At 29.6% G+C, this 27729-nt stretch overlaps 1 protein-coding gene across 1 annotated transcript in view; it reads left to right on the top strand.

Annotated features, from left to right (window-relative positions):
• Positions 1-4715: 4715 nt before the first annotated feature.
• Positions 4716-27729, top strand: part of LOC107165931 (G1/S-specific cyclin-D2-like) — a 45024-nt gene continuing 22010 nt past the window's right edge. Inside the window, exons 1-3 of the mRNA XM_089226810.1 lie at positions 4716-5290; positions 8491-8706; positions 17022-17181. Coding sequence (XP_089082936.1) covers positions 5087-5290; positions 8491-8706; positions 17022-17181 — 580 coding nt within the window. The 5' untranslated portion in view covers positions 4716-5086. The remainder of the gene's footprint in view (positions 5291-8490; positions 8707-17021; positions 17182-27729) is intronic.

The following is a 27729-nucleotide window of genomic DNA, read 5'->3' as shown; positions in this document are numbered from 1 at the left end:
AATACAAGGCTCCTAACATATTTTTACAATAGCAGTTGAAAAATAAAATAAATGCATACTCACATTTTTTTTTTACAACTTTACAAGCATTCAAATTTGTGAATGTTTTTTCATTGTTTGTATTTTTATCTAAGGTTATAAAATTCAACACTAAGTTTTCCATAAGTTTTGCTTCAAATAGCTATAGAGAATATTTGAAGCGTCATTATAGGAAAAATATTTTGAGCGTTTGAGTTTTAAAATTTTTATGAAATCGCGTAATGTTAACGATTTATCCTTAAACCAGGTATATGTATATCTATGATAATATAAGGTATTATGAATTATGAAAACTACATGATAACTACACTAATTGATTAACCATGCCTTATGCAAAATGCGTCTTAATTGAAAAATAAAATATTTGTTTCAAAATAGAATATATGACAATATTTAAATATAATATATCCTAGACTGACAAATCATCTCCGTTCAGAATCGTTTTTCGTATACAATGATACCTATCATTGTATTCAAATTTAATCCCATCCATCACAGTAACCTACTGTACATCAGAGCGACATCCACGACTTACCCGCTTTTTGTTAAAATTTAAAATTCAATATTGTTTTAAATTGAGTTATATTTTATTATCATCCAAAATGAAAAATTTATTTTTGTGTATATTTTTCAAATAAGTTGAAATCGTTATTGTAACATACAAAAAAAAAATTGAACTCGTATGTAATTATTTTGATGATTAGATATCTACTTAGTACTTAGCTGACGTAAATTTCTGTTACATGTTTGTATTTAAATATAAGCATACATAAATAATCAAAATTATTACCATTTTTAGTGATTGTAAAGTGTGTGGGTTTTGGATTAAATGAAATAAAGGTTATTTCTAGAATTTGGAAGATTAATTTTAATTGATACCCAGAGGAACAACATATGTAACATAAAAATGGAATAAGATAAAAATTTAAAATACTGGTATGATATGTACAATTATTGTTACTACGTACATGCAATCTTTTTGAAAATTGCCTATATTGGACTCCTTATAATAAGTTGGCCACACCTGCAGTACACCATCCATGATTAGTTTTGCTTTGAAATTGATTTTGTAAGGACAGAAAAATTCACAGAGACAGTGTTAGCAGATGAATCTGTGTTGCTTTTATTATTTATAGTACTTTCAGTTTTTTTTTTTTTTTTTTTTTTTTTTTATTTAATAACATATAAACACAACCCAAATCATTTATTTTCTAAAAATTATTTTATATTGTAACATAATCAATTTGTTGTCTCACAAATTAGTTATTAGTGACTGATGAGTATGGATATAGAAAAAAAAAACCATGATGCAGATACTCTCTTTTATGCAGTGTGAATATTTGGAAAATCTACCACTCGATAACCACTTAATCGTATTTATATTCTACCTACTCTAATTTGTATACAAGAATCGTGGTTGTTACTGACTTGTTAGTATCTTTAAAATACTTTGAATTATTATTTAAATATATTTAAGATTTGAAATTTGAAATTCTTCTCAAAACGAAGGTAAATTACAATTGCCTATATTAAGCCCCTTAAATATAGTAGATACGAGTGGGCTGTAGTACTGTCGATATTATACGCTTAATTATTTTCCAGGAATAAGTGTATAGGCAATATAAAATATCCGAATGTTTATTTGATAGTTTTTCTTATAAAATTAAACTTATCTGCAATTTAGCCAACGATCTCTTCTATAAGAGTGACGTCTTTATAAAGTAGCTATAACTAGGTGATTTGCAATTTCATTACCGCCGCTCATGGCATTTGTGTTAGTTGTCTATGATGATTAGTGTGATTTTAATAGTGATTGTATGTGAGTATCGGGCTATAAAGTATCTACACATGTGCTGCACGCACCCACATGTCAACGGCAACGCCGCGTCGACCAAAAATGAAAAAAATGTGATATGTTGCTCAAAACACGCCTTACAGGAAGAACTCTCTAAGAGTGATACGATTTCAAAAAGTTTTTTTTTTAAAAGAAACACTTGTTACATGATGCATTAAACTTGGATTTTCAAAATTATATCAGGATTCACGAACATTTTTACTTTTGTTTTTATCTTTTTATTATTTATAAAGTTTTCCTGACAAAGTCATCTAAACTTAGGTATAATGTACAAAATTTTTAGCTATTTATAATTAACATAATATATATATATATATATAATAAATAACTAGGTTAACAAATTAGCGATATAAATTAATTGATTTAATTTAAGATAGTATTACAAGGAATGAACGATATACAAAACATTTTTACTATACTCTATAAAGGGCCTGGTGAATGAAAAGTTTAAGAAACGCTGGCCTATGGTATTGGTATATCCAATACTATAATATACACTTGTAAATAGTGATCCTTAAATTGGAATACTCTTACAATGTTTATTTAAGTTATAAGACTTATAAATATTAATACGACAATCCTGTCAACATTATAATAGTTATAATATTGTAATATATAATATAACTATATAATTATTTAAATAAAAACAAAAACATACTTAAAATAAATATGCAAAAGTGAACCTATGCAAATACACAAAACATAGTATTTTCATCAGGGTCAAAGGAGTCGTGAAGGTGTACACTAGGCTTTGGCCTCTGCATTTCGATATTACATGTTTGATAAATTTAGAATAACTGAATGTTTGATATATTCATGGTGGATCTTTTTTTTATAAGATAATATTTTTTTATTCATAAATTTAATATTTGCCATCTTGTTTACAGTGTGTAGGGCCAATGTTAAGACGATTTATAGAACTTCATATCATTGGATGAGTGTTTGGTTTATTTCATTTTTCTATTATTTTTCTAATTTCATTTAATTTAATGCTCATGTAGTTTAACCAATTGTTTTTTAAATTGGTTGTTAATATATTTTTTAATGTCTTTATCTGATTTTTCATTTCATAGGTGACGTTACTTTTGGATGTTTACTTTTTTTGGCAAATAAGTCGATCATCCACTTTTTCATTTTCAATAATATTCAATAGTGTCGTGGTATCTATAAATAATTATGATATCATACATTTTATTCACCCCGTTAATTAATTTACTAAAAATTATATTATCGTTATTACTAGGTATCAATAAGACTTTATTTATAAGGTGCTAATATTTTGAAATTTTCATAGTACAGTAAAATGTAATAAAATGAATGATCATTGATTTAAAATAGTCAGAATATAATAAAATTCTAGTAATTTTTTGAGTTCTAGATTTGATCTTTGTGTGGAGCTCATGGTTTTTGTGTATTTAGTAACTGCAGCTTACAGGTGAGATATATGGATATCATCCATGTGTCTATAGTCTTGTATGACAGTTTGGAGTCTATTTATTATTGTTTTTTCTTTTCTATTCAAATCAGGATTTCTATGATAATTTGCATGATTGGTTCACAATAATGTTAGGTATATCTATAAAAAAAAAACACATCATAACGACAATCCATTCTTTGCTTTGCTAAGAACTTAACATAGTTTAATGGTATATATCGGATGTACAGAGAGGATGGATTATTTCAAGATAATAATTTTGTAAATGGCGCTACAACTTCTTCAGAATGTTTACCATAGTTATGCCAATGATTTTGTGACATCATTGTACCTACGGTAAAAAATGTAATGACTATACAAATGATTTAATAAATTAAACAAACTAAAACCTGCTTAACACGATGAGAAAGAGAGAAGATAATATTTTATGGTAAAATTGTGAAAAGTGGGGTGCTGCACAAAGTTAGCACTAGGTACCATCGAGAAATCCGATTTATTGGGTAATGAATAGTGTTACAGATTTTAAAATTATAGCAAATCAATTGTAAAATATTATCATGAAATAATTTACATTAAAAATGTATGTTTATCATTTGTATCTATAAATATTCAAATATCTAATACCCAATAATATCATCGATAACTAAAGTTCAGAAATTTGGGTTAAAAAAAATTGAAATATGCAGTAAATATTTTTTAAAAACAACACAAAGATTTTTAAAATAATTAGAATAATAAGTTTTTATGCAAAAATAATCAATGAACACAAAAAGTTGTTCAATATGTAAATCCTCATTTTTTTTTAAAACACATTTATATTAAAAGTGTTGTAATATACAATAATATATATATCTAGTTAAAATACAAAATAAAAACTTAATTGCATCTATAAAAATAGAACAAATTTCAAATATTCATTAATGAATGCAATTGCAGCTTAAAATAAAACACAGTTAGTATTACTTAATTTTAAATTATTGATCAATGATAAAAAAGTTGTAAAGGTATGTTATAAAATTAAAATTAAAATTTGAAAATTGTAGTTTTTTCTCTCAAGTTACCTAATATTCCAAGATATTATACATCCATTTATTACACTTTTAGGACTATATAATATTATCACGATCAGTATTCAGTAGTGATGATATTATGTAAAAATCTAAAAATCTGGACCCTCCTCATTATATCAATATAATATGTACACATGTATAATGGTATTCAATAATAATGATAATAATAATAACAATATGACGACACGGCGACGCATCGTTACACAAACCCGGCGCTTGCGCGGGGCCTGCTGGCAACCGGTACCGCGGACTGCGGCGCGTGCGATCAGCTGTTTCGACACCCAACGACGTCGATTTCTGCAGTTCTGCGTTCTTTAATCAGTAGTCTCGTTGCCATCGTACCGTGTGCACGTGTTTGCTGGACTTCAATCACCCGCTCGCATAGTGTATTAAATATTATAATATTTTATAAGACACGTCGACTTAGATGACACTAAAACCCTACTAAATCTGTTGTAACAATAATACCGTCGGTAATAAGCCTTAGCCGTGTCCGCGTAACCGAAGTTCATATTGTTTTTGTGGTGAACGTGTTTACGTTTACAATATTTTTTTCAAAAACCTTCCGAATACACTGATAACACATTGTGACAACGTCTCCAGATTGTGTCCAAGGTTGGTGTCTCGTCGGCCGACCAAACCTAACCGAACCAAATTCTATACCAGTGTTGACTACTCTCGTACACGATGAACCTGATGTGCACCGAGTCGCAGACGACGTCCGAAGACAGGTGTTTCGCCGAGGATCGGACCATTTTCCGGGACGAGCGAGCGGTCAAGAAGCTGTTGGAGACAGAGTCACAGTACGTGCCTGGGTGTGATTACATGGCTCACTCGCATTCCAACTTGCAGCCGTTCATGAGACGGGTGGTGGCCACGTGGATGTTGGACGTGAGTTGTATTCGTTTATTATCGTCATCATTAATTACGAAATGCGTCAACGACGGAGGGAGCTTATCATCGTCATCGAAATTTGCGAAGGAATGCGTAAATTTTTCCGGTGATAAGCCGCCCGTCACGAGCTGCAGCAATATTAAACCACTGATTGCTGTGTCAGCTGAGTGACCTTTGTTTTACCCGTCTCTCTCAATTTTTTTCCTTCAGATAACATGGTATATCGTCTGATATACGTCATAGTCCCCGCTTGTCTTTTTACTTACCGATATCGTAGATATTCGTACTATATTATAATGTACCTTACTATACCCAGATTAAAAAATTGAAGCCCGTCCAACCCTATTTCGGGTTGGAAAAATATCAATGAAATATGGATATAAAATTGTGCAAACTTTTTTTTGGTAGTAAATGTTTTATGCACCTATATCAAAATTCTTGTCCATGTTCATTTTCTAAGCAAGAAACGACGAGACGAGATACATTTGATGATAATTTAAAATAGACCAAGTTTCTTATATAATGTTTAGGTTATTATATGTTATTTTATAATATGATCATGGTAGGTATAGTAAATGATATATGACAAAAATTCGTATAATGTTATATTTCAGTGGCGAATCTATAAGAGCCAAGTTCGGATTATAGACCAAAAAACAATCAAATGATTGATTCAAATCATATATAAGTGCATAAAATATTGTTTAGTCATCCTTCTCCCAATAAAAAAAAAATCGTAAATCCTTCACTGGTTGTCACATCGGTGCGTTTGACCGACAGAGTCGCGTTATGCATAATGTTTTGATTTTCGGATTCCGATTGGCGGTGAATCCTTGAAATCTAGACGACTTAGTATTGTCGACGTTTATCGGCAGTCCGTCAACAATAAAATATGTGCAGCATAAATAATAATATTATTATTATTACGACAGGTTCGTGGCAAAAACAATAATACTCGATAATAATAATAATAATACCAATAATAACAACAACAGAAAAAAAATCTCCGTAAAATAACACTTATATGTTTTATACGTTATACCTACATATATATTATATAGTAGTATTATAGTACCTATATATAGGTACGTATTAGTACACGTGGATTGCGCGTAATTTGAATACGGTCTCTGTATGTGAAGCTGATGCATTATTTATGCCGTAATAACCATAATAAATGTGCTCATGGTTAATGTGAGGAGTAGTTATGGGTTACGAGTTACCGTGTGAGTACGCGTTCCTATAACACATTATATAACATATTCGACTGTGCTCAGTGATTCACCAGTTAACCACAAGCAGAATCGCCCTTTTCTCCCCTTTGATTACGTATTTTTTTCAAAATAATTTGATTTTAGAATTTTTTTAGTATCTATAAAAGAATTTATTTTCAATTACTTTGACCTTATTATTAGATCAAGGAGTATCCAGTAGCAATACCAACTTGTTTTTTTCAAACGAGAACCAATTTTTTTTTAGTTAATTGTTAAGCAAATGAATTTGTTGACAATTTTTAAATAGATTTTGTTTTATTTAAATCGGAATTTTACTAATTTATACCTATTTTTTAACCTGTAAACTAAACAAAATATTATGTCAGCCTTATTTTGAGTTTATTGAATGACAACGGCTATAAACAAGTCTCCAACCTTAAATAATTGTTACTTTCTTCGTTGGGGACATCGATATGTGCGTTACATTTTTTTACATAGGTACCCGCACGTCGTCTATTTCCATATTATTTACCCGTGTATGGTGCCACGGATTCGGATTCCTTTATTATTAAAAATTAAAATATACTAATTAACGTTTGTGAAGCGTTTACACGACTACGCATAAGAGAGGTGCGGACCATAGGTACGGTGGAAAGTCGTTCGCTTAATACTTAAACGCTCAAGAATGTGACCACGACGTCAACTTGACTCGTACACCGCAGTTATTGTAATATTCGTATAATATTTTTTATGTATGTCGTATTATATTGTGTATAGGTTAGAAGTATTGTGGTACTCTATCACTTTAGTCTGTCCAACGCGTTTCTATATAATTATATAAGTTATATGCAATATACAGTGGCGCGTGAGAAGTGTTATAGGTGACCGAAGGCTTATTATTATGACCGCGCGAATTTTCTCAAATCGACCAATATAATATTAAAATAACGTGGTAGGATATATTATACATCATATTTAACAATCGACTAACATGCAGTTAATCTTATATAGTGCTAAAAAAACACACACTTACATAGTTACATTGATGTTTCAATCTTTTTTATGAATAAAACGAGTGACCTTTACGCATGCAAGTATGTGTATTAATTAGGACTCGGGTTCATAATATTTAACAACAGATTAGTTTTACATATTTTGCATATTTTACTTTTTCTATTTATTACGTGCATACCTATTTTGTTTAATTAAATATGGTGTACAGTATTATACTAAAATAACATTAAGTTGAATGATACTAATTTAGTTTTTACCATTATAATTTTCAAAATGTTTAGTATGTTTTTGGTTTCTCTTACACGTGTCTAAGTTTTGAATTCTTTTACTGATCTCTATTTAGTTTTTACAACTGATAATTATTGTTTGAGTGTTATTGATAAAAAATAAACCACGTGTGGATCTCACTGACGGGTTATGATAAAAAAAAAAGAAAATGGTGTTCTTACGTCATTCACTTTTTATATATTTGTACATAATATTATGTCAACTAAATAAAATCTAATAAAACTATTCGGTTAATTTGTTCACTTTTTATGTTTTTCCTAAAGCTACTTATTCGATGCGGATGTAGATTACAACTTAGCGTTAATAGGTTCAATGACACTTAAGATATTCAACCTACTGCTCAGTGCTCAGCATTAGTAATTTTGTACATCGTAGTACATAACAATATTGCATAAGTCATATTAACTGCACATATTTTTATTTTTGCCAAAAGCTGTGGCGTAATTAGGGGGTTTGAGGGTTCACCCCCCCCCCCCCCCACCCGAAATGTATGGTTTGTAGGGACGTAACTAATAAGAATTTAAGAACGAGTTTTGAAGTATTAATTGTTTTTTATAAGTGTTCTGTATAATTTATTACTTAAACTTAAATAATATCCGGTATCTACATATATTTTTACACTTTTTTTATAATATTATGTATTTAATGTATTATTATTATTATTTCGTTTGTTTTGTATAGGTATGCGAAGAACAAAGATGTGAAGATCAAGTGTTTCCATTATCTGTAAATTTTCTAGACAGGTTTTTATGTGCTTGTGACATATCCAAAACACACTTACAGCTCACTGGTGCAGTGTGCCTGTTATTAGCATCAAAAGTGCGACAGTGTACGGCACTTTCTATTGAACTTTTGTGCTACTACACAGAGAACAGCGTTACTCCAGAAGAGATGAGGGTAAGTTTTAAGAAAAATTATTAAAAAAAAATCTTATAGTTCCTGTGTATACATGAATGTAGATGAATATGACAATAAGAGTGTTATAGTTTAGTCTTCGAAGGAAGTCGTCTCGGTCGACTGTCTTTTCCACTATTTCCTGCGATCATTATCTCAAGGGACAAAAAATGATTAATTGCAGCTGCTTGAATATTATTTATATGAAAAACCACATTGCAATTAAGGCGTAATACTTCGTTTCCTCGAAATCCCTAGCTTTTATTGTTATCATCTCCGTCTTTTGTCGTGTGTTCCGGTTTTGTCGTCCGGCTAATAATAATAAAATCAGTCATGGAATTGTCTCCGACACACGATATTAAGTTTTTTGGTTCTACAGAAAATACTAAATTAGGTACTTAATAACGAATTGTCAATGTTATGATAGGGAGTATTTTGTATAATTATTTATTTGCTGGTTGAGTTGATGCGTTTTTGATCCGGTAATTATGCCCAATGTATACTGCGGTGTGTACGTTGAACATGTTTTAATTCCTTAATAAGATAATATAAGGCAATTTGATTATATATCTGGTATCTTATTTTAAATTTTTACACGCAACTAGTCAACATTTGTTTTGTTTTATTCGGTGATTAGGTATAATAATAATTTGTTATTTAAAATTTTGTATACAATTTTTGAATCTATGATCGATTAACAACGCATGTGGTGCATTGCGTAATTTACATATTGCGGTAAAAAAATTAATCAATAATGTTTATCGTAAAAATAGTGGGTGGGTGACGGGAGTTGCTTGTTTTGACTTTTGGTACTAATTACCAATTAGTAATTATTAATAGATTAGCAGTAATAGGATTTATGACCTAGTGTTATTTCATTAATTGTATTCTGTTGTAAGCTTACATAACATTATAAACCTATTTCTACATTAATTTTTGTATTATATATTCAGTTAATTTATATTGATATAAATGCATTATCATATTATCATACTTTGTTACTATCTTACCTCTTACGGTTTGTGACAGTTTCTAAGTATCCTAAAATTACGATTTTTTTTTATTCAATTTGACTTGAGGCAAAATATACTTTATGCTTCACGTATAACCTTATTTTATTGAAACTCCACAATGCACAGCTTTAAGTTTAATGATTTAAATATAATAATTATGTTTGATATTTGCTTAGCGTAGTAAAACACTTAGGGCAATATCAGTATCTGAGCCATATTCCATGTGTTCATTATTTTTATTGCGTTTGTTTGTTCACCAAAGGTCCGGTCCTTTTTCTCAACGATATCGTGAGAATAATGCCATTTTCATCGTCATTTAATGCGCATATTTATACTTTGAAAACACGTTTGTGGCTACAGGGACAGCTTACTTATTCGTATATTGTATATTATACGTATACGACGGGCGTGTCAAATATTTTTTGATATTATTGTGTCCTACAATGGAAACATTTATAACACGTACATGTTTGAAATGTTGCCGGCCGTCCGGTTTTTGGGTTTATGAACGGGGCAGTGAACTTATTTTTTTTTTGTTTCCTACCCCGGACAATACACACGGTCAAATGTCCTGCACGGGTTCTCTGCGTGCTTATATAAACATATATGCACTTCCTCGTAAGAGCATACATGTGAATCGGGGCGAATTCAACGCGCACTTGTAGGTATATATTGCAAAATACAAATAGATATTTTATGTGGTATGCAACAAGTATAAAAAGAAGAGACCGGTCAACGGATTAACCTGGTATAGCCGTATTGGTATACCCATATTACGGTTTTTTTTGTGTTGACCAGCGTTGCACAATGTTATTGTGATGATAAGGAAAAACCTGTAGTTCGTGTTTGCCATGCAAGCGAATAGTATATCCTGCGCATTTGTGCCACTGCCACACGTCTTTGTACTTCCCCAGCTCTGAAAGCTTTTGTAAATTACATAATTATTGTAGCCTATATAGGTGTGCGTTTATTTCCAGTTGTTCTATTTGTTTGGTGTATATATATGTATATAGGGTGATTGATTTATCATAAAACACTCATTATTTCAAAAAGTATTGACTTTTTTCAAAATATTTTTTTACATGGTTTCAAGTTATTAAAAACCCAACGTTTTTATTAAAAAATTATATTTTTAAATATTTTTTATCCTTATCATTTTTTATGTTTTTTACTTTTTTGAACGACAACATAGAATTTTAATTTTATATTCCAAAGCAGAATATTTTTCTAAGTATTTTGATGTATAAAAATCGAATTTGGGGCTAGTAATTTATGAGTTATACGTATTTAAAGTTTAGATTGGCAGAGTGGTGTGGTACGGGGTTACCCCGCAAAATATTTGTCCATTACTCCGCTTGTCTAAACTTAAAACATCACTTATAAGTTATAAGTATAATTTTTGCATGCATATTTTCATAGTTTTCCATGCAATGATTTCCGAGCCCTAAACTTATAACTCATAAACTACTCGTCCTAAATTCGATTTTTATGTATCAACATTTTTAGAAAAATATTCAGCTTTGGAATATGAAATTAAAACTCTATGTTGTCATTCAAAAAAGTAATAAAACTTAAAAAATGATAAGGATAAACAACATTTAAAAATATAATTTTTTAATAAAAACGTTGGTTTTTTAACAACTTGAAACCATGTAAAAAAAATATTTTGAAAAAAGTCAATACTTTTTGTATAATATAATATGGTTAATTTTTTCTTTCAGAAAAAGAATTGGGCTAATAATATTGTCACGATTCATTAGTTTTAAATCATTTTCGAAGCTATCATATTTTTATAGGACCTATTATAATTTAATTTTATTGGATTAAATTTAAGTTGTGAATTTCAATGCACACAAAAAACTACTAGGTATTTATATTTATTTAACAAGTATGAAAAAATACTTGGAATTCAATTTTTTGTTATTGGATCATCATAAATTATCAATTTAATTTGTTCGTTAATATATTAAACCTTTTCAATTTTAATATATGAATTATTATTTTGTAAACATAAATCATGTATAAATAATAAGTATTATGACAGTTTGTATTGGTATTATAATATAACGGCGATGATACATATCGTAGGTTAAATCGGTGAACCGTCACCGTGAAAAAAAAGTCCCATAATATTTCCCTTTAGCCAATAATATTTCATATTTAATAAGATACATCGGAAGAAATTATATCATGGACCTCGTCTAATGAGATTTGAATACGCAAAGGATACGTCGGCGATCAACCGGTACGGCCGATTCGTTCCGTGTCACCGGATACCCATTGATTACAACGCGAAATCGATAAATCAGCAAGATAATCCAACCCCTTTTACGCATTATGTGCCCTTTACTAATGGCCGTTTCCCGTACTCATTTTTAGCGACATCACACGTATCTGACTGGTTTATTCCGTTAAGTTTCTTAGAAATGATTTATCTACAGTCATTGTTTTGAAACTTGTTTTATTTTTCAGTCATAAATTACCTAAAGCTAATACCTAAACTAAGAAAACGAATTTTTCTCATACCTAAACACTTAGAATTTAGATTGTATGTCTTTAAATTTATTATAGGCAAAATAAAATAAAATGTTTTCTTCCGAAACTTTCTCCAAAACATTCGGACCATATGTTACTTATTATTATTATTTACTAATTATTTTTAATTTTATTAAATAAAATAATTTATATGGAAATTGGAAACTATATTGTGGTCAATATATATTGTGTTAAACAAAAATAAATATAAATAACAGATAATAATAGCTTATTTATGGCTTATGGTATTATCTTATAACTCATAAGTTATAATACTTATCATTTCAGTTTTATATACCATAAAAATGAAAATCGATACTCTCTGTTTGTCTGATTCTGATGTCACTATAAATTTGTCTTTTATCTATATTATTGACTGATAGCTATAAAATGTGACAATATCTAAAATGTTACAATTAATAAAATATAATCAATCTCAAAACACGTGTGCTTATCTTCAGTATAATTTCCATATAATTAGTAATAAATTATAAATTAAAAAAATATTAAAAATATTATTATAAAGTTATAACGATGTTGTTCAATATAATAAATATTATATTAAGTATACCAAGGTATGAAAGTAATTTTTTTTTAATTTTTAAATTATATCATATATGTTACTACTTATATTACATATTTATATATAATTTACATTTTTATCTGTATTTATGTAACAACCTTTATACACCATTATATGATTTTGTATTACCGGAAATCGATGCAACATAACAATATTTCAAAGAGGCTTAAAATTTGTCTGAGTTTGATGACCTAGTTAATATAGGTCAATATATTATATGCTATAGTTTCCTGTCGGAGTTTTTAGGAAATAGAAATTCTTTTATTTGAATATAACGGCATTGTGTGTGAGTATAAAGTATTCAAGTACTCAACCCTTCCATCCTTTCCCACACACATGACGCGGACGCGGATATATTTTTCTTTCAATAATCTTTTTCAATCGAACCTCTATGGCCTAATTACGATATCCTGTAGTTGTAGTATTAAAAAAGATGGTATTTTGTTCGTGATATGTAAATGTACAAGACGAGGCGAGGCGTACGTCGTATATATCGATTACAAAACACCCTTTGTTAGACCAAACATTTTAGTACACCGGCCCACGCTATTTGTCGGGGTCATGGTTTGCTAGGCATGTGTTTAAAATCATCTTTTTTTAGTAGTATACAAGGATGTTTATAACCAACTTGTGGTCGTCATACAACTGTTATGCCGAGTTTCCTGATAGATTCTTCTTTTTCCCTTATACGTCCATCGTAACTGGCAATTAGTTCCACCGAAAGTATTATTATGTTTTCACTCTTTCTAAAGAAAAACTTGATATCTACAATACCACAGGGACTATAATATAGAATGATAAACAATTTATTAGGTTCACATCAAATGTTTTCACATGTACTATTTTTTTTAGTTTTTACGCTCGACAGCTCGGACACACACGTAATTTATATAGGTATTCCTATCAAAAGAAAATGTTTAAATTTTAATTCATATTTTATAAAATATAGGTTACTTAATTTCTTAATGTATGAATAGTGTAATTGTGTTAAATTACCATACTCAAGTTATTATACAATTTATTATTTAACATATTAATCATTACAAAGATTCTATTATAGTGTTTCGATTAAACAAATTTATGAATGTTTGAATTGTGAACAGTTAGCCTTAATGCGACGTATTTGTTGTATTGGAAATAAACAATTTGATTAATACATTTCAAAACAATAATTTTGAGACACTACAGCATGCATGCATTAAAGGTATTGAATTAGTGCAAATTAAAAGACATTTGGACTCATTTAGTAATTTGGTGGTTTTATATTAATTATAGCTATCTACATCTGGTTCATCAGTTATCGTTGTACTCTAGATATTATGTATCCTTTTATTCAATCTTTGAATATATATTTTTTCTTTTATGCTGAAAAAATCCTCAGAGACAAGAATCACAAACACATTGGAGCTTTTGTATTTGGGTAATTAAAATGAAAAACATTAAAGATACACAAAAGACAGGATGGACGATTTCCAACATGTACGAAAACAATGAACAATTTTTCACGGACCTGTGGCTTCCAAAGCGATATGTAATTGTAAACTTATTGCATGCATAGAGGGTTAAATATTTTTCCACCCTTATTTAGCCACGGTTATCAGTCACGGGGAAGCCATCATCTTGTAAACGAGCTTGTATTTGTCCAAATTTACTGGATCATTGTTTAGTCAGCTTAGTTCATTCATGAAAATATAACTGTAATATGCAAATTTTCACTAGTTAGAGTTTGAATGTGAACCGTTTATAAAAACTTAAAAGACATAATTTATTATTCTAAACTGGTTGGTGAAATAATTAAGCAGTAATTTTTTGTATTAATAATTATAAAAAAAAAAATCAATTGAATAAAGTAAAACTTAGAACAACTCAACAGTCTTTGTGGCTTACAGTTTTAGAGGATATTATATTATAAGATATTGGGATCTAGAAAGTAGTCAACGTTTTAAAAAGATACGAATTTCTAATGTTATACTATGTATCTATGTAAAATTTAAACACAACATATTTTCCCTGGGTATTGTAAATTTGTAAGAATGTTTTTTTTAGTTTATTCTCATGGCGTGTTTGTGTACAAAGGTCAATATTATGATAGGTATCAGAATAAATAGGTCTAACTTGTCTAACAAAGTTGATGTTAATAGTTAAATACTCAGAAAAAACACATGTTTCAATTAAAGATGATAAATTAATTAGTAGGTACTCGTACAGAGATATAACTTGTAATTTTACTGGCTGATTTATATTTTATTTCCAGTTTTAACTAGGTATAAGAAAAAAAAACTATTTAATTTTAAAATAAATAAATTAGTTTAAAACATAATTATTATGGTTCAGAATTGAATATTATCGTAATAACAAACAATATTAATTGCTTATTATTTTGCGTGTTTGATAATATCTTCCAATGAACTTTTCCTTCACCGCTTAATTATTCCTCAGTTAACTGCAGTATGTAGTGCCCAAGTTTATTGGCTATAATTATTTTTTAACTTCGTGTAGTTGCTCAGAACAGGTTCCGCATCCGCCGCAGACGAGATAATTTCGAAACCGTGCGTACGACGTGCTCACTACCATTATCCGGAACAATACGCATTGGGTTTCAGTGGGCTGTCTGGAATTTCGCAAAGGAATGAGCAATATAAAAAAAAAAAAAACAGGAGCTAGACGTCTTTTATTGACCTACCTTAAAAAAATTCGTAGGTACATAACCTGACTGCAAATGACGAAACTGACTGCGGGAGACGATAAAACCCGTGGATTTCATTATTCGTATTTGCGACTAGGATTAAGAAATATCCCCCTTCAAACTCGTTGTGCATTATATTAATATTAAAACATTAGTCAACTATATATGTGTGCGCTGCCTTTATTATATTTTTATTATTGAATACATTTGTGTTTTGTGTAACCAGCCATTTTTTTAAATTTACTGTTCATAATAACTTAAAATATAATTAATTAATGTATATGGGGTATTTATTGTGTATTTTGTGTCTTGTGTCGATTAAAATCATATTATTTATCATTTTAATTTAGTACAAAACACAAAATTATAAGACAAAATAGTAGTTTTTTGTGAATATAGTTATTGTTAATATTTTTAATTTACACTAATTGTATACCTTTGAGTTACATATTTTATAAATATAAATTCCGCTTTTATTTTTGTATGGGAAAAATTGTGGTAACATAAGAGCAAAAAAAAATTAACTTTCCCCTTTGCATATAATATTACAAAAAGAGCTTATATTATAATATGTGTTCCGTGTTGTGAGTTTAAAAAAAAAATAGGTACTTTAACGTATTTGTCGATACAATGTTTTTAATTGTTTTTTGTATTGTTTTAATAATCTTTTGTATTCGCGAATAATAATCATTAAACCAACAAGAAGACAGATTAGGGTGACAAATTTAATTTCGCAATTTCCCCTTAATTCACCCTCTTAAACTCATTGAATCGTTGCCAACCACTTCGATATCCGATGCATTAGAAAAACTCAAATTTGGTTTCTTGAAGTAACTTTGAAAATAATTATGTATTGACATGAGCGTTTTTTTGTTTAGGCTCCACCTCTAAATAAAAACTTCAAAGATTAATAAAAATAAAAAGGATGTTAGCGCAAATATTTGTCTATTCTTTCTCAGACCGAAGTGTAACATAGTTAAAACGTTTTCATCTAAAATCGCTTTTTTTTTGTAATTTTAGAGTAAAATCACTTGCCACAAAAATTATAGGAGGATAATATTTTTCAGAGTTTGACTTAATTATAGGTTATATATTTTATTATTATTTTTTTTTTAGTATTTGACTTCCAAAATAAAAAAAGAAATTAAATGATATTAAAACTGTATTTAGAAAAATCGATTTGTCATACTCTCAAAATGATTATTCTCGGTCATCTATGAATGGTTAGGTTATCCTGATTTTACTCTAAGATTACCCCCCCCCCCCCCCCCCCAAAAAAAAAAAAAAATAATAATAATAATAAATAAATAAAAATAAAATAAAATAAAAATAATATTCTGTGTAAATTCAATGTGCATATTGCACGTGGACCAAAAAAAGAAACAAAAAGTGTGCTGACATCCTGTTAAATATGATTACATAATATAATACATACAAAAATATATACTACTTATACTTGTTTTAACTTACAATTAAAACATAAATATTTTATTTATTCTAGGAGTGGGAGTTGTTAGTTATTTCTAAATTGGAATGGAGAATTGTAGCCGTCACCAGTTTCGATTACGTGGATCATATAATGGAGCAAATTAAGTGGAAAAGACGAAATGATTCGATGCTCAGGAGGCACATGTTGACGCTTATCTCCTTCTGTTATATCGGTAAGTACCTATTCCTGATTACCCTTAAGAGGACGTTATACCCGCATAAGTCTTCTCCGTCTTAAAAAATTACAACCTAGAAAAAACTATTTTACGTGGAATAGAACTGCTCAGGCTATAGTCATAACTAAGGAACGAAATGTTCACACTGTAAAAAGAAGAACATTTATTGTGTAACATTGTTTTTATTTTAACGATATCTTAAATACAAAAAAAAATCATTATTTCAAACTTGAATAATTTTTTTTGTATTTGTGATATCAAAAAAATAAAAACGATGTTGCGCAGTTAATGTTATCCTTTTAATAGTGTGAACATTTTGTTTCTCAGTAATGACTACAGCTTTAGTGGTTCTAATGGTTCTATTCCGCGTAAAATATTCTTCGCCATGTTAAACTTTGTAAGACGGAGACAACACGTGCGCGGGTATAGTGTCCTCTCAATGATTAGAATATTTAATAAGTAATAGTAATAGTCAATAGTTCGTATATTATGGATAACAAATACATTTTATTGGAGACCAACGACCGAAAACTAGGTGACATCAGACTAATTTAGCCCACTTTTGTTTTATATGTAATTATCACTCGTTAATTAAAATATAAAACATATATTTAAAATAAGTTCATTATGATATTATGATAAGCCATATTGTTGCAACAGATGTTCTTAAAGTGTGGACTTTATATCAGGTACGACAGGTACCTCCATGTTTTTCTTTTAATTCGGTGCACTATATAAAATGAACTAAAGGAAAAAAATTATGTATCCAATCATAATTATTACGGTAAACATTGAAGATGTCAATGTATACAGGTGGGATTTATTGTTTGGTTTTCATTTATTTCAGCAATGACAAATCATTGTCCTTCAAAGATACGAGTATGTAGCCCTTAAATATTAAACGTAACTATTAATAGTAGTTGTTTTGTTATAGTGTCGTAGTTGTAACTGTATTTTATCTATATGTATAAAATTCAGTATTCGTCGACTAACGTTTCGCTTTCCGCGGCTATTCACCTCGGTTGCAATGTCAACGTGTTAATTTACATGTTTTCGGATTACCAACGAACTCTAAAACATTATTTAACGATTATTCATATGCATGTGTCTGTCTCAGTGCTGTTAACATAAACGTCCAAGGTCGGTTTGGGGCTTTTAAATCGAAATAGGTAAAAAAAATAAAATGAAACACTGTTTATAAAACTTGGTATGAGTAGAGGATTCTACAATAATATAATTATCTATATATTTATATTTGTTCCCATGCACAAAAATATTCAATAATTAGTCTAATTTATTAAGATGTGTGCAAAAAAAAATGTTAGTTTAATAAACATAATTAATATTTTTTTGGTTTCGCTGATTATAATTTTTATTTTTATTATTTGTGACCATCGTGCAAAACCTATATAGGTATAAAAGTAATGGTCTGACCAACAAAATAATAATATATTTATTTTCATAGCGTTCAATAACCTCGCAATTACAGTAATTATACAGCTCTTATCATTCAAAAATCAAAATATAATACTTTTCAGTTTTCACTAGTTATGTAATAAAAAAGTTTACAGTGTTTTAACATTTTTACATATCCATTTTTATTTTTTATCCCGACGAATTCAATGAAAATGAATTTTAAATATTTCACTTATATTATCTATTAGTACAACACAATACTCGTATAGAGACTTTAATAGTGGACATGGTTTGAAATATCTATTTCGATCATCTTCTGTTTATTTTTATATCGATAACTTTTCATCTTAATAAAAAATATTCGTATAAAATGATTATCCTGTATTTTATAATGTAATTAGACTTGATAATAATATATTATCTTATGTGCATTATATACGCATAATTGAAAACAGATCCGTTTATCTTCAAAATTTTTTCTAAAATAAATTTTACATAAATGTATTGAAATCAAACATGCGTGTTGTAGACGCAGCAATTTTCAATATTTTTTTGCGAATGGTCAAGAGGTTACTCTATGGTTTATAATTAATATCATATTACTATGCATTATAGTATTTTGCCTAGTAAGTTATATGCGCTAGTTCTATTTCCAAATATTGAAAAGTCCACTTGCAGCAATATCTGTGTCGAAATAAAATTTTTACACATACATTTCATACTTTGGGCCGGTTAATATGGGCGAATTTATTTTTGCCCCCACACACCCGCTGACTAACGGGAGAGTGCTACGTTATTTCGCAGCTGCTCTGTGCACATTGTATAATATTATATATAGGTATGAAGCTATTGTACGCACACAGGTACTATTCGTATGACTACTGCAGGGCCTTTCACAAACAATATAAAATATAAATAGTAAAGAGCGAAAGGCCTTTATAAAAAAAAACAGATAGGTAAGGTTCCCCCCTATTTAGCACGCGCTGTATTCTCCCCCATTCCCCTCCGATAGTATTCTTGCTACCAGTGTGTTTTGATTTAGTAAATAGATCCGGGACTTACGCCTGAAAAATGAACGTAGGAGTGGGGATCACACATCTGCCGCTAGACGAATTTCTATACACTATATTACTATTATGAATGTCATTACACAAAGTTGAAAATCTAATTAAAATATATCGATAGTATTCTACTGTGAATAACATCGATCGCTTAGTTTCCATAAACGACATAAGTACATCTAAAATGGTTCTAATATTATGTAGTATATAATATACTTACTATATACTACTATATTTTAGTCAAATAATTTTTAAGTTGCATTATGCCACATTTTAAAACGCGTTTTAAATAATATTAATTTAGTGTCGTAGTCAGTCTGGTTTTGGATATTTATCCCCCCCTTGACATTTTTTCCATTACAAAGTAACGTAACGTATATTATTAAAATAGTAAAACTGTAAAAAACTTGGTTTGATTTATACTAAACCCCTTCTTCCATTTCATAAACATGACTACGTCACTAATTATATCCATGATACAAGCAACGTTAATATTGATAGTTTTTTTATTACATTTTCGTCTTACGTGACAATAATCTGATAGTTGTCATTTGTTTGGTCTGTTGTTCTAAAGAAGATATATATGTGTATATCAAGATAATAATATTATAGTTGTATCTATTTATATTATAAAATTTCGATTTGTAACAAAATAGTCTAATTTTAATTTTTCATGCGGGCCATGTCTAGCATGAATCACATGAAAAGGGAAAATATTCAAGTAATTAAATTGGCAATGGTATTTAATTGATGGTAGTAATTTTGTTTTTATACTGGCTGTCACGTGTACTTTTGAAGTAGAATTACTATTCATCTATAAATGGAATACGGATACTTATTGTTAGTTTATATTATCATAGTTTGATTTTCCATCGAATGTCAGAATGATTTTAGCGCCTATAGGGGTAAAATTAGGGGGGAAATTTGAAGGGATAAAACTGATTATTTTATAAAACAGGTATTATGCATTTATATTCATCGCTTAATTAGATTCAATAGGGTGTAATCATTTTAATAGGGTTTATAGAATGAATTTGTTTTTCCATAAATCATAAAAAGATCGTGAATCTCGATGTTTCGTCCAATTATTACTGTTGATCTGTATCGATATTATTATTATTATTATTATAAAATAAATATATAGGTATTATTTGTACATCTGTGTATTAATAATTATACGAAATCGTCATCTGGTACTAGCAATAATTATGAGCATATTATAAAAATAATGAAAAAAGAAGTACAAGTATAAACGAGCCACCTGTAAATATTGTTACTTGTTAGTACGAATATATAGGTTTATTATTCAACAGGGCTGCTACCACCGACCCCCTTCCATCATCGTTGGAAGTGTAGGAAGTATATTACATACAGGCGGATGTCTTTTAGTCGGTGGTTAATGACAAGGGTAATTTTCTTAGGCTCGGACAGGAGGACGTGATAAGACACGTGCTGGTTATTGAACCTCAGGGTAAACAGCCTTGGTACAGTTATTGTGCGTCTTTTTAGATACGTAATATACTAATATATAAAATGCATAACACATTGTGTGCATCAGAACTTAAAAAGAAATTTGTTGTCTATCTTACAGATGTGTCGGTGGCGATGACCTCCGTTTTTTTTAAAGTGTTCACTCAAATATTATACCTACCTACCTATTACTATTCTATACTACTACTACTACTACTAATACTACTACTACTACAGTTTACTTTATTATACTACAACTGCAACGATTACTATATACGTACGCGCTAACGGTAGCAGCTGTACGACGGCAGACGGTGTGGATCGAGGTGAATGCGGGATGTTTTAATGTCTTGTTGGTCTTTTTTTTAATTCCACCGTAATAGAGGAAGTGTTTGAAAAAAAAACAAAAAGACAAGGTGCATTTGATCGAGATGGAAAGCTTCTGTCATGGTGGCCACATTGAAATATTACTTATTCTATAGGTTTTTAAAATTCAATTGTATTTAGAAAACCCCTTGACTGGATACAAAAACATTCCAAATAAACTTAACCCATTTTCGGGGTTCAAAAACCTCTCTCGACAGTTTGTTTTGAACAAAATATGTTATGACAGCAATAACTTGTCACATTTTTACCATAATATAAAGATAAACGAAATATTATTTGACATACAGTTATATACATAGTAACATTGTTAGATACATGATATACGATATACCTATATGCGTCATTATAATTTATCATACGAAAATAAAAACATATAACACAAGATGATGTATTTAAAAAAAACTATACGTAATTATTATAATAAAAATATATATAATATATGAATTTTTTTAAACATCCCTATATAATTTTTACCATCTTTTTTTATATTAGAAGATTATATTGCGATGCATTGTAATGAAATTGTATAGCAAAAAAAAATCACGATTCGTTTATTAACATTTTATATAATATATAAACATATACTAATTAATTACAAGATTTTGGAAAAATTATTGTAAAATCTAAATACTCTATATATATATATATATATATATATATATATATATAATATTACGTAATTATTTGTGTTGCTACCACCACGGTGTTATCATTTATTTCCAATTATCTATTCTAATGGACCGTTCGGTTTGCACTCGTTTAAACAAAAGTGCTATCCCAACTTTTAGCAAATTGACAGTGGTTATACACGACAGTGATCAACTCTCCCAAAAATATGTACAGGAAATTATTATAAATTTATAGGATTTGTATAACACATAAGAATTTTACATTTTTTGTTTTTTTTTTTGTTTTATCTATTACTCTATATTTATGATTGTAGTAGAAATTTTATCGTTTAATAAATCGACGATCTGTATCGAAGTCACCACGTGTTCTATACCAGGTGTATGACAGAGAAATTATACCAGCGTTGTATGCACCTCCAATAGTGCTGCTGACGTTGAGGGAACAAATCCAAACATTGCAGCTGCTATCCTCCTCCGGGCAGCTGTAACAATGCGCCTGACTTTTTTTTTTGTATTTTTAATATTACACATACTCACATTTATACGGATAATATATATATTTACATTGTAAATATGTTTCCATTATTTCATCCCGATTAAACTCGTCATTATTATGCTTATGCGTTAATACATTTCTCCACAGCCGATGACATCTATAATGCATCATTAAATTACGATACAATAATTATCGCAAACGATTCCCATGGGCAAATAGGAAATATTGTTGTCCCCTGATAAAAAAAAAAATAACATCGTTAATTATGGCCGATGATTTTTGTGTTTTTTCTGAAAAATAATTGGATGTGAAAATTAAAATAGATATTACGATATACGAGTATTATGCATTTATGCGCACATATTGTTTCCCCCGATTAATTGAGTGCCGTAATATTAGTACATAAATATATCTTTGAGGTGTGTGGGTAGGTAAGTGCGACAAAAAAAAAAAATATATATATATATAAATATAAATCTTATGTCAGGGCAAAGAAAAGAGAAAAACGTCTTTTGAATGTACAATGGGTCTATTACATCTGTCTCAAGGGAGGAAATCTGCGTTAAATACCCTTGGCACGCGTCCGTTGCCTTTCGGACCAAAAAAAAAAACCATTTAATGTATTGTGTTGGCTAAAAATGCGCTTAACGACTTCGAGCACAAAAGATGAAGGGCGTTTTTGGATTATAAATAAAATAAAATAAAACTCGTGCATTCTAGAACAGATGACGCCTCCAGACAGGAAGCTTTTAACAAAGGCGTAAATGTCGTTAAATACATAACAGATATTTAGTAATAATAACAAAGGTTATCTTTAAAAAATTGAACATTATTAAGCCATGCACACATGTACATGAAGTTGTAATTAACTAGACGTATGTTTAAAATTAAAATTGTGAATTTAAAGAGTAGAATATCAATGTATAACAAATCGCATAATAATTCCACGAAAATAGAAACAATATAAGAATGCTGTTCTGCCTGTTCTACGTAATGTTTTTCAAAAAAAAGTTCATCGATTTATGAGTATTTTGGCTATATTTCATGAAATCATTCAACACTTTTGAAACATTATTAATTCAAATGTTGTAGGTATTATATATGGCTAAAATAAAGTATAATTAATTTTCAAATGAATCTATGATACTTGGGTCTCAGACAAAAAACTTTATCGATGTACTTAAATATCATGATGAATACAATGGAGTATTAATGAATCTGTGACTTGATGATGACGGACTCGCATTTATTTACTAAGAGTTATTTTTAAGAACTTTACTGTTTTATTGGATTGTTCAGTGGTTCATATAATATCACTTATTGTTTCGTTAAAAAATTATTTCATTATTTATTTTTATTATACTTATATATAATAATTATAAAAGTTTTCTGGTTATATTAATATTTCTTTGATTATAATATAAACTGAACTGTATCCTGTTCACATATAATAACGTATCAGAGTAATACATTTAATATAAACGCTTCTGATTATCATTTTCATCGTTGATTAAGTAAAATTTTAAATAACAATATCAAACATTAAAATCTGTATTTAATCTCCTTATAAAGTGATTTTATTAAACCATAATACCTAATGAATCGTTGTATAATCATTAATCGTTACTTTAAAGGTAAAAATTGAGTTTATAAATGATGACGAACAATTAAAAAATTTACATAAATTGTGCTTGAAGAGGCTTTATTTTACTAAAAAAAATTATTTTTTAATTCTATACTAAATCAATGACAAAGTTAAACTGTAACAATGTAACATACCTTATTATTATGTAATACTAATAAAACTATAATTCCTGAATAAAACTGGAAGATGTGATTTTGTATTATATAGTTTCATCAAATTATAATATTATTATCTAATTCAGCTAGGTAATAATTGTTTGAATGAAGACTGTATTAATCTCTTATATATCTATTAATAGTGTGCGCCTTTTCAGGGCCTCTTTTGAGGTATGTTAATATTAATACAAAAGTGACAATAACATTATAGAATATTTTATTGAAATCGATTAGTGGCAACGACCTCAAAACGTTGCGTCCATAAGTGTGTGTATAAAATTGCATATAAATATGGTATATATATATATATATATAAATATAAATATTATATATGCAGTGTTTGTATTTATAGGATGTAATTAGGTGTTTCCTATATTATGCTGCGACGGCTATATGCATCGTTTCCGCAGTGAACTGTTCTGTGATGTCTCATGTCTCATAAGTTCTATCATATTATTATATTGCGTTTTATGTTTGTTGTCGTATCTCCTGCTACATCGGAGTACGGTGTACCGGCACTTGCGGCACTTAATTACGTCATCCAACAGGTCATTTGTACGCGGTGTTTACCCAGCATTTATCTCCTTACTTGTTGCTTCCTTTTTTTTTATCGATCGTAAAAATACGCTTGTAGGTACAAAGTGATAAACTTTATTGTTATTAATAAGACCCAAGTCAGAGGCGACCACGTAATGATATAAGGCTATAAAAAATAGAAAAAAGGGTATGTACCATTTACGGTTAGATTATTACATGGGGTCGTGCGATTGGGAGATTATATAGATAAAAAAAAAAACTGTTCGAAAAAATTATTATGGGGGTTTTATTGGACCTTGATGTAGCGGAAAGGCGTTACAATTATCATGATGTACTATTTCAGCACCATATACTGTTGCAGGTATACCCGACTGCTTGTCATTAAAATATAGATGTCTCATTTAATCTACCGCGCCCCGCAGTTGTCGCAACCGCACACTGTCTTTACATTTATGTGTGACGTACTAACGTGCAGTGTGCACATTGCAATAACATTCATGAAACGCAAAACTTTTAATCGTATATGTAATAACTATGGTAAGTTGGAGGATTTGCAATTCGAGAAGAAACAACCTTAGTTGTTATTTACACCAATCTTTCAAAAACTATTGACAGCAGTGGTTTTCATTTCAAAAATAATTTTTAAAAGTCAAGGAAATACACACCGGGTGCCGATTAAATATTAAATATAATACTACAAAATGTATAGACTCGACATTAAAAAATATTTAATCTTATATTTACTTTATATTTAATCAAAAACGATTTTAAATGTGCCCAGTATAGAATGTTTAAAAAAAGCATTCTTCATTATTGTGGAATTTATAAAAACAACTACTTCTTTTAGAATTCAATATTATTTATACTTATATGTACATATATGCTTTTTATTTAATTCTAAATTTAAATTATTAATAGACTTAAAAAAGAACGTTATAGTTGTACGTTGTACTATGTAATTTAAATATGTTTAAAGTTTTTCATAATTTAGTATAAAAATAAAATCTATAATCAGTTCATCAGAAGAATTCATTAAATTTTACAAAATTATCAATTAAACTATTGGAGTTTGACGCACACGTATGGTGCATCACGTGTAGACTATTTTCTATAAATATGATATATCATATTCTATACTTATTTCCTATTAATATGTTATTTATTTATGTCTAATATTAAATTTTAATATATTGGACATTTGACTATTTTTCGTCCTATAATGCTCATCTATGTATACCTTGCTTCGATTGTCCAATTAATAGATTGTTTTGAGAACTTAAAATGTTGTTGATTTTGTGTATCGCACGTTTTACTCTAGAATAATAATGTGATTGCTATATTATAATAATGATATCAGTTGGCGAATTTTATATTTTAGGTAAATAAAAAAACTGGTAACACGATTTTTTTGAAACTTAAAGCGCAGCTGTCCCGTCGTAAGATTGCAGAACTGTTAGCGGTTACCTGTCTATATCCTGGCTATATACCCGGAAGGGTTGATGTATAAATACAGCTTTCTTTTGCGGGTAAACAATAGCTCTATAAAAACCCTCGACATTATCTTTTTCACCATGTCCTGCTGTTCTCAGGGCAAATAAACTATGTAACTATACTCGTATATTATGTATAATAGGTACGCGTTGCATATTATATGGATATATTACAATATCAAAAAAAAAAACCACGTAGCGTTTTTTAATTGTAACGAATGGCCAATAACGGTCTTGGGGTCTTCCACGTAATTCGTCATAACCGCGACATACACGAGAGCGGCTCGCTTTGTGTTCTGCTCTTGGATTAGCATAATATTTCCTTTCGTCCTCGTCCGCACCTGACCCCTCCCCGCTCTTGGTATTGTCCTGCGACGAGAACCCCTCGTCACCCTCGGCTGCAAAAGAGCTCCGGCCCGAAAAAGACAACAAAAACTTATTCTACAATATTCTATACACCTCATCGTATATACTTCTATATACCGTATACCATCCCCGGCCGCCGCCGCATGCAAATTAAGTCCGTTACCTCCCTTGTTCTGCAGTGTAGTGTAGTGCAGTAGCGATACATAATATATAAGTGTGGTGATGCCTCAAAAATCCGTTTAAAGGACAGCAGCAAAGGTCGCTCGTCGGGCCAATCGTTTGTCAAATCTGTCTTGACATGCACTGTTTGCGTCCAAATATGACTCTAAAAAACGAGTTAGGCCGGTCCATTTGCCGCGGGACGACACTAATGTGTGTTACGCACGAAGACGAACGATGGTACACGCAGATTACGCGTGTGATTGATTGTTTTCAATTGTTTACGGCCGTTGGACGCTCTAGTGCCTTTGGATTCCCATGGCATAAACGCATAAACAGATACCTATATGACACTGCGCAGCGATAAAAACGAGGTCGAATACATTGATCTGTGGAAAAACGGTTGAGCCAGCTCAGCGGTGATCACTCGAAATAAAAATACGTTAGATAAAATATTATAATATCAACTATACGATGATATGCTGCGCTGTAGTATAACGACCGTAAGACGGGTCTTAGGTTCCACCCCCGTCGCTTACGACGTTCTCGTGTATACATTTATTTTTATGTTAATTGGCGGTTTTGCGCACACAATACGAACAATCGGAATAACGAGACTCGTCGTGTTCAGATTTCAATTCTCATCAGTATAATATATTATTTACATGTCCGCATTTATAACTTGTACATGTGTAATGTGTATTAGGTATACGTTTTACATATTATGAGATGTG

The sequence above is a fragment of the Diuraphis noxia genome, unplaced genomic scaffold, assembly GCF_037042655.1.
Source record: "Diuraphis noxia isolate RWA-SAM2 unplaced genomic scaffold, SU_Dnox_SAM2 contig0004, whole genome shotgun sequence".
NCBI classification, from domain to species: Eukaryota; Metazoa; Arthropoda; class Insecta; order Hemiptera; family Aphididae; genus Diuraphis; species Diuraphis noxia.
This window is presented reverse-complemented; position numbering and strand designations above follow the sequence as displayed.